Below are 9958 nucleotides of genomic sequence, written 5' to 3' on the forward strand. Positions count from 1 at the left end.
GAATTAATGGGCTCCCCTATGTAGGGGGGAAGCGCACATCCATGATGCGCTACAACAGTGTGAATGACAGCTAAATTTGTTTTCTTATTACAGGTCGGATTATCTCCTTATGAGTTATGGCAGATGGATATCAGTTTTGCAAGGACTGAACTTTAGAAGTTAACAGATATGGCAGGTTTTATTGCTGCTCATATTTTAGGTGGATTCCAGCAGACTGAATCACCTGACAGATACTCAGTGTCAATCTTCCTTCACCATAACAATGCATTTCCTTCTTGAGCTGGGTTTTAAATTCTGGGGCAAATTCAAAACCACAACATGCACTTTTTCTTTTTATGCATTTGAGGCAGCAAGGCATTGCCAATCGTGGTCAGCAAGTTGCAGGTGCAGTGCTTTGGCTCCTGCAGACCTTCATTTATGGAGTTGGAGGAAGTAGCAGTGGACAACTCTTGGGCTCCATGGAGAACTGCATGTCCCTCTGCTACTGTGGCAGATGGGACTTGTATTTTTTTCATACACAACTCTGAATGAATGACATGGCTGTGCTGGCGGAGCCTGATACAAATGTGCACAACCCAAATCAGACAGGAGTCAGCGAGAGATGGGGAGAACCCCCATATTCCGTATGTGGAGTGGTTGCTTTGGGGGTATGGGGTTGTGGACTGTGACCATGATTCATGTCACACCCTCAAAATGAGAAAAGTTGACTGAGCTTTTAAAGATCGCCGCCCTAGAAAGAAAATATTAAAAAAAAGGTCAGCAGCCATAAATACTATACAGTAGCTTTTGGCTGATAATAGAACAACTACCTGTCCAGGGATCCAGCACCATCCTCACCGGGCCCATTCTTCGGGTGTCGGCATGTTTAGCGTGGGAAGCCGACTGTGATCCCTGCCGGCTTCATAGCCAGCTTTCTATTGCACATGCGTGTGCCGCGATGTGCTTTGAGAATAGTCCCGCAGACTTCTGGGATCGGAGACGTCCCAGAAGGGTGCGGGCAAACATGGAGGCAAACTTCTGCTCAGATCACCTAGGTAATACAAGCAGAAGTGGGAATGAGTACCTATCAAAACAAGGTACCCGCTCCCTAGAGCTGCACGATTAATCGCCAAGAAATCAAAAGTCACGATTCTACTCACCTCCCGATCTTAAAACAGCAAATCCTGATTTTATGGAACAAGCGCAGAAAGGTTCAGCCTGCCAATTTTATCTCAGCTGATAACTATAAACAAAGTAACATTTCATTCTTAGCTCAAAAGGGATGAAATTCGGTCTCTAAATTAAAGCGGAGGTCCACCCTAAAGTGGACCTTCCGCTCATTGGAATCCTCCCCCCCTCCGGCGCCACAATTGGCACCTTTCAGGGGGGAGGGGGGGTGCAGGTGCCTGTACAGTACAGGTATCTGCACCCACTTCCTGGATAGCTCTCTGCGGAAAGGGGCGTAGATTACACCCCTTTCCGAAAGTCCCCCGCTGCCTGCTGGGAAACACACAGATCCCAGAGGCAGCGGGTCCATCCTGATTGCGCAGCGCGACTCGCGCATGCGCAGTAGGGGACCTGGAAATGAAGCCGAAAGGCTCCACTTCCCGATTCCCATACCCAAGATGGCGGCAGCAGCACCCGAGAGACGATCGAGAGATCGGCTTCGGGTGCCGACATCGAGGGCGCGCTGGACAGGTAAGTGTCACTATTTTAAAAGTCAGCAGCTGAAGTATTTGTAGCTGCTGGCTTTTAAAAAAAAAAAAAAATAAAAAAAAATAATAAACATGCGCACTCCCGGCAGACTCCCGCTTTAAGTCAGTTTAACCACTTTAAAAAAAAGACTAAAGCTTTTTCTGACACTTGCTGCTTACAAGTTACAATCAGTATTTTTTGCTAGAAAATTACTTAGAACCCCCAAACACACACACAAAATCTATCAGAGAACCTATAGAATAAAATGGCAGTTGTTGCAATATTTTATGCCACACTGCATTTGCGCAGCAGTCTTGAAAAAGCATTTTTTGGGGAAAAACAGGCTTTAATGAATAAAAAACAAAACAGTAAAGTCAGCCCAATTTTTGTTGTATAATGTGAAAGATGTTACATCGTAAGAATCGCGATCTTTACTCTAAGCAAAACAAAAAAATTATGATTCTCATTTTAGCCAGAATCCTGCAGCTCTAGCTCTCCCCCCAAATGATCTGCCAAAAGAGTGGAGAAGGAAGAAAAAAAGCGTAATTTCCCCTTTACACCCCACTCACACCTGTTATACAATTTTGGACATCAAAGTCGCATGACAAGTCGTACCCCATGTTTTCCAATGATAACCATTCATATGTGTGATTTAAAGTGGTTGTATACCCTCTCACGGTCACTTTTATCTATAGATAAGCCTTACCTATAGGTACTGTAAATATCTCCTAAATGTGAGCCGTTTAGGAGATATTTACATTGTAGTGCGCCAATGATGTCATCGGAGCATGAGCTGTGACGAAGCGGCCCTCCATGCCATTTCTTTACTAGCAAGTGCCGTGACTGATGGCTTCCAAGCACATTTGTGGGAATGACATCATGCGACTCCGGCGGGTCACAGAGTCAGAGTCCATGGCCCCGGGAGGAAAAGGGCTCAAGATGGATGTGGCCACCAGTGGAGAGAGAGCGGGCTTTGTTTTGCAGGCAAGTGCGTATAGTGCATATAGTAGTATATGGGCGATGCATACTAAATTTGGGTGATTCACCAGACCACACATGTGAATTGCCACCAACCCTTGGTAATACATAGAATAAACCTCAGAAAGTGGGACTTTATGGGCAAACAAACAAAAAAAAATTATTATATATATATATATATATATATATATATATATATATAAAATTATTTTCCCCTCCTGCAGAGTAAAATTATAATGGGCTAGTATACATCACATACGGTACATAGAATAAACCTCAAAGTGGAATTTTATGGGCAAAAAAAAAAAAAAAAAATAAATGATATATACATTTTTTTTAATAATAGAGATATATTATATACATTTTTTTTTTTTTTGCCCATAAAATCCCACTTTGAGGTTTATTCTATGTATGTGATGTATACTAGCCCATTATAATTTTACTCTGCAGGAAGGGAAAAAAAAAAAAAAAGGGAGGAAGTAAAGCCCACTAGGGTTTACTTCCTTTTTAAAGATGTGGCGACTTCAAGCACTACTTCTGACTTTAATGTGACTTGAGGGCTAAAGACTTCAATGTTAACCCTCAAAAGTTGCATGAAAGTCACACCTGAATTAAAAAAAAAAAAAAAAAAACAACGGTGGGTCCGACTTCGCAGAGGGACAACAGATCACATCCAAGTCCAAAGTTGCACCAAGTCATACAAGCGTGAATGGAGCCTAAGGGTCAAGATCCACTTTAAAGTGGGGAACTGTATAGAAGGTAGTATTATACCCATAGCAATGGGTACCAACCTGGGATCCCTATGTATGCACCCAACAATGGCTAAAGCTTTTCTTATGCTCAGCAGACGGGTTCTTCGTACTCCTCCATGGCTGGACGAGAGCTGACCTCGGGAAAAGCAGTCAGTTACTACAAGTATATTAACAACGGCGTAATCCGTGTCTGCAGCCAGATCCTCGGCATCAACGACCTTTGGAGATACTTAGGCAACACCAAGACTGGCTTATGCAATTGTCCAGAATAGGCCAGAAGTGAACAAATGCAAAGGCGATGCACAGAATGGTAATAAAGAAGATTACATTCTACACTGAAGCTGAACAAACAATAGAATAGTAAGCCAACCTGAATTCAGACAGATAACAAGTAGATGAAAGGTGACTGTATCCATCTACAGCAAATATACGTCATTGTGCTGTAAACTGCAGTCACCTTTCATGGTTGAAGTATAACTAGAAGGAACGTCTGGAAGATGATCCTGGCATGACTCTGCATCTGTGATACGAAGTGCAATATCACTGCAGAGACAATATAATTAGTGTGTGTGTATATATACATATACACATACATACATACATACATACATACATACATACACACACACACACGACCCAGGAAAGGCTGCTGTAACATCTGGATCACAGCTTAATGCTACCAGCTCTACTACACAGCAGGGAGGTGCAAACTTCAAACATCTGCTTCTCCCAAGACTCCTCCTCGGATTTCGCACAGCCCCCTCCATACTGACACGTGAACATGGGAAGGGGAGCCACATGGGATGGATTTCCTCTATACCTGAGGACACGGCCATCTAATTCATTCTCTGCATTCGTAGTGCAGGAATCCTCCATGGAGGAGGAAAGATTAGTCATTACTGAAAAGCTGGATGACTGCAATTTACCCACCTGGGCTAATTGTCTTCCCCATAATTGTATGTGCCAGCAATGTATACAATTACCAGGTACAAAGTCACACAGCAATTATGATTTTAGGCCTGCCTGGAGCTACAAAAACCTATTCCTTTGTATTTAGATCTATATGCAATGTGTTATATTGTATGGGCACAGTCATAGTACAAATCTGAGGATCCCCGACTACAATTGCACAATTCCACAAAAAAAAAAAAAAAAAAAAACACAAACTGTACAGCAATATGTTATAGGTGCAGCACCACTCATTCCTATAGGATGCATGTCTCCAGGTAAAGGAAGCATGCAGGGAGAGAATATGACTGTCCATGCTCGGCTCCTGAAAATACCAGCTGCCCGGCTGATTCAAAGGACTCTTTGCTGAGGCGCCGACTTGAACACATGTGCAGATCAGGAATGCCGACTTTTCCCTGATTTCATCAGCATGGCTGTTCTAGCTCAGTGATGCTGAATCCAGACATTCCTAAAGTGGAACGCCTGGAATTATATTTTCTGCAAACCAACACTGGCCAAGCAAGTATCCATATCGGATATCCAGAGAGCTGCTTGGGGTACTGTAAATTACATCTGCCCTTGCTACATACAGTGATTGTCAGAATCTTCTGGGTCCTGTACAAGCAGCTGCCCCTCTGCACCGACACTCTTCATAGAGCACCATGGGCTTCATTTGCTAAAACTGGAGAGCACAAAATCTGGTGCAGCTGTGCATGGTAGCCAGCTTCTAAAGGCTCGAGGTTTTTTAACGTCATGCATTCTATGGGGGGGGGGGGGGGAGCCAGGACCGCCAACAGGGGACCGGAGAAGAGGATGAGCTGCTCTATACAATACAAGACCATTGTACAGAGCAGGCAAGTATAATTTTTTTTTTTTTTTTTTAACAAACACTTGCCTTTAAAGTGAAACTAAAGTCTCTCTCCCCCCCCCCCCGCCCCATTTAAAAATAACAAACATGTTATACCTACCTGCTCTGTGCAGTGGTTTTGCACAGAGCAGCCCAGATTCTCCTCCTTTCGGGTCCCTCGCCAGCCCTCCAGGCCCCTCCCTCCTGCCAAGTGCCCCCACAGCAAGCAGCTTGCTATGAGAGCACCCGAGCCAAGCCGCTGCTCTGTGTCCATTCAGACAGAACCGGGGTTTGGCCACACACCCTCTCTCGCCTCATTGGCTTACTGACGTTGATAGATAGCAGCGGGAGGTACTGGCGCCTATTGCTGTCTCGGCCAATGAGGAGGGGAGTCCTGGGCAGCCAAGATTTTTGTGCAACATTGCTGAATCAAGATGGGCTCAAGTAAGTATTGGGGGGGGGGGGGGGGGGGCTGCTGCACACTGAAAGTTTATCTTATTGCATAGAATGCATTAAGATTAAAAAAAAAAAAAAAAAAAAAAAAAAACTGACTTTAGAATCACTTTAAAGTGGTTTTAAACCCCTACAAACCACTTTTTACTATACTAAGCATATAATAAGGCTTACCTGTAGATAACCCGGATATCCCCTAAACCTGCACGGTTTAGGAGCTATCCCCTGTATCAGCATGTGCCGATGTCATTGGAACATGCGCACTGAACCAACGGTGCGTTTATGCCTTCGCTTAAGCTGACGTGCCGTCACAGGCGGCTCCCGCTTGCATGCGTGGGAGTGACATTACGGCTCTGGCCAATCACAGCGCCGGAGATTGACACACGGAAATAACTCCGGGAGACGTTGTCGGGCAGAGCAGTGTGCCGGGACCGCTGCACCAGCTTCAATCTAAGGTAAGTATTTCATAATGAGCTAGTATGCTGTGCATACTAGCTCATTATGACTTTATCCTGCAGGTTTTTTTTTTGTGGATTTACAACCACTTATAGTGGTTGTAAACTGTTACACCACTTCTACCTACAGGAAAGGCTATATTAAGGCTTACTTGTGGGTACTGTGAATATCTCCTAAGCTTGCAAAGTTTAAGAGATATTCAGAGTTTATGCAGCCGAAGAATCTTCAGAGGCCATAAGGGAAACAGCAGCCCATGAGAGTGACTTCCTCATGCCCCGGCCACTCGTGTAGCTGAAAACCACAAACCAGGAAGGAAGACCAGGTGAAGAGGTCACCTGTCTCAGCACTGACACTGTGCTGCTGGAAGGCTTCATTCTAAGGTACGCGTTTTATAATGTGCTAGTATGCAATGCATACTAGCACATTATGACATTGCCCTGTGGGATTTTTTCTTCACCACTAGTGGTTTACAACTGCTTTAAGCTGACTGGTTTCTATGCAGAGATGCACCAAATTTTGCACGCTGTAGTTTTAGTTAATCAATGCACATGTATTATTTTTATTTTTTTTCCACTAAATACCAGGAGTTTTCAGTTTCGACAAAGTGGAGATTGTGAAATCGCCACCCCCTTTCCCCACCTCATCCAATTGGAGAACACTTTGCACTCATTGAAATGAAATACACACAAGACTTTCTGTGACTGTCAGATGTGGTCAATGTGCAGAGGGGAAGCTGCTCACCAGGGATAAGCTCCAGCGTGTTCACACAGCCAACGTGCTGAGCCCGCCAGGAAGTCGGCACTGCGCTAATCACAAGAAGTGAGACATTGTCCTGATGCACGGCTGCAGAGCTCAGGAAATGTCTCACTGCCTGTGATTAGCGCAGTGCCGACTTCCTGGCGGGCTCAGCACGTGGGCTGTGCGAACACACCGGAGCTCATCCCTACTGCTCACACAGAACCTAGAAGATTGCAGCCATCACTCTGTGTGCCACTAACTACTACAGAGATTGTCAGCTTCCCCAGTGGTCCTTCAGATTTCAGATATACAAACTTACATCAAGCCAAGCCTATGGAAAAATATAATTCCTGGAGTTGGGCTTTAGGAGGTGGTCATAAATGGCCACCTATCATATACCTCTAGGCGCTGGATTTCTCAACTAGGGTTCCCTGGAATTCTAGGGGTTCCTCAAGCAATGAGGAATTTCTGCCTCTCAGATAAGTTCCCACTGACATCATTGATCTTTTGAGCGATCTGTAAGGGGGTAATTCTTCAGATTTGAGCACAAGTGTAAGACGACTTCCTCCCACTGACCATCAATCACACAAACGTATCATGAGTTGCAGATCTAGTCATTTTTAGAAGGGGTTCCCGAGACCAGAATTTTTTTCCAATGGTTTCTCGGTTTTGAAAGGAGGTGATAAAAGCTGTTATAAGGGCTGGATTTACACACCTGAACAGCAGCATGCTAACCCTGACACAGGCAACGCATTGCAGAGCACGTGTGTGATTGTACTATTCACAGATCTCACCATCCACTACTAGCTGGAAGCACACGTGTAGATCATTCATCGTTTACATCACTTTACACAACCTAGGAATACCTCAATCACCGCACAACACTCAGGAATCAGTCCAAACTTTCTATCTAAGCTGACTGTTCTACTTAACCATACAGATCATTCATACAAACCCTACAATGGCTCCAGTCTATAGACGTCTCACCTTTGACCACACTGGGGGCAATGTACTAAAGCAGCTGTGCATAGGAACCAATCAGCTTCCAGCTTCCGGTTGTTCTGTTAAACTTTGAAAATGAAAGCTTAAATCTGATTGGCTGCTAGTCTTAGTAAATCTGGTGTCCTGGGTGAAATCAGATTGGAGTCAGCATCTCCTAACGAAGGGGAAATTCCAGCAGTCAGCAATGTATGGGTGTGCACACTAGAGGAATGCCTGGTCCTGAGCCCACTGACAGGTCAGCAGAAAGTGTGCCCTCACCCTCCATTCATTCCTACACTCAGCATCCAGGGTACAACTACAACTCCCATGATGCCTCAGCGGTCTGTGTCTGACTGGGCATGATGGGATGTGTAGTTCCTAAGCAGATAAAGAGAGATGACAGGCAGGACTCACGCTGACCTCTTTTTCCTCCTCTTGGGTTCCCGTGTTTCTTGGGGCCGCTGGTCTGTTTCATGTCTGCAGTGTGCTAGTTGTGTGCAGGAAAGGCTCTGCTGTACGCACTGTCTACGGATCGGCTCCTTAACCCCGAATTACTGGCTGCACCGATGCACGCTTGGTTACGTGATCACCCTTCTCTCCACCGTTCACTGATTTTCCCAAGCCACGCCCTGGTTCACCTATTGACAGCAGGCGGCAGCCTATCGCAAGTAATCTTGGGCCGGCCTAACCCCGGGGCCACGCCCTGAAAAGCCGAGCACTCCCTGGCCTGTGATCCCAGTCATCCACAATAGTGGGCGTGGCTTGAGCCGGCTCTCGGATTTCACGTCTGGATCCACGCTACGTTCGGGAATCTTTGAACGTGGCAACATGGTAGCGGGGTGGGTCTCGCGAGATTCCCCGGGCTGGTGCTTTGCTGATAGGCGGCTGAGCTGGGAGATGCGTCGTGTGTTATATAATGTTGGGGCCCAGTGAGTGTACTCCCTGGGGAGGGAGGGAATGGCGCCTTTTGGTGAGGGTTATTATTAGTGTGGGTCGGGCGTGAGGCAGTGCTAGGACTTCAGGACTCGGTTGGGATGTAGAAAACTCTTGAGGGCTGTGTGTGGGAATTCATTCACCTGGAGCTGACATGGTTATATGAGGGGAGTGTCCGCAGTCATGAGCTGTGCATGGGAAGTCACCCCTCATTATCACTTTACTATCAGATACCCACCTGGATGTGCTAGTATGGGAATGCACCTCATTGTGTGTGTGTATGTGTATATATATATATATATATATATATATATATATATAAATAAATAATATGGGCCATAACCCATTGCAGGGCGGCCTTGACTTAATGGGCTTACCGGTTACCTTCTCTGGGACTGCTGTTCCACTTCTAGGGGTTCCCAGGGTTGATACCCAACAACTTGTACACTGACACAGATGAAGTCCTTTCAAAAAGGTTTTATTTTGCAGTAGAACTTTCACAAACAGTCTCTTAGGGCACAGGTGAAGAACTCAGGCAGGTTTAACAAAGTCTCTAGATCCACCCAGAGAGCAGCCACTCGCAGCTGGGTACTTCAAGGCTGAACAGATCTCTAGCCAGAGATCATGGCAGTTAGCACATTGACTCAAACTTGAACAATCAACCGAGGGTAAACAGGAACCTTTTCCACCGTACCTGGAGCGTTGTCCGCTTCCTCAATGGTACTGGAAAATTGTGAATTCGTCAATGTCCTTCTGAACTCAGTAACCAGGCACTTCTCAGGATGCCACTTGCCGGCCCTCCTCCGAAGAGTCCTCCCTCGTCACTTCCACAAGTTGCGGTGTCCCTCCAAGCCGAGAGCACACCTGGACACTTTGAATCCTCCCTCAGTCACAGCGCCTCGGACCAGCGGGTTCCGACACTCGGGAATAGACAGATCCCTACCCCAGACCAGGCGGGTCTATCAGGGGACAGGAACATGTTGAACACCCCGGGACCCCTCACGGGGCTACCCCAGTCCTGTAACCAGAACAGACCACACGGGTCTCACAAACAACTCCGGAACCCTGAACACGTGACCCACACCTGTTTAAGTACCCCCTCCCAGACTCCTCAGTGGGCCCCGGCACTCCCACTGATTGGCTCCGATAGGGCCATACCCAAACGTCCAACCAGACTTGATTCTAGCCTGTCATGTGC

The 9958-nt window shown here is 46.1% G+C and overlaps 1 protein-coding gene across 13 annotated transcripts in view; it reads right to left on the reverse strand.

The window, feature by feature from the left end:
- Positions 1–8574, reverse strand: part of ASPH (aspartate beta-hydroxylase) — a 334747-nt gene extending 326173 nt beyond the window's left edge. For 2 of the 13 annotated variants that reach the window (XM_077492758.1, XM_077492757.1), the window contains exon 1: positions 8242–8553. In XM_077492758.1, the coding sequence (XP_077348884.1) occupies positions 8242–8302 (61 nt within the window). In that variant the 5' untranslated portion in view covers positions 8303–8553. Of the gene's footprint in view, positions 1–8241 lie in introns of all 13 variants that reach the window. The other 11 variants (XM_077492760.1, XM_077492759.1, XM_077492762.1 and 8 more) reach the window with 11 other exon arrangements.
- Between the last annotated feature and the right edge of the window lie 1384 nt (positions 8575–9958).

Source organism: Lithobates pipiens, unplaced genomic scaffold, assembly GCF_037356315.1.
Source record: "Lithobates pipiens isolate NorthernLeopardFrog02 unplaced genomic scaffold, aLitPip1_a1.2 Scaffold_19, whole genome shotgun sequence".
Classification (NCBI taxonomy): Eukaryota; Metazoa; Chordata; class Amphibia; order Anura; family Ranidae; genus Lithobates; species Lithobates pipiens.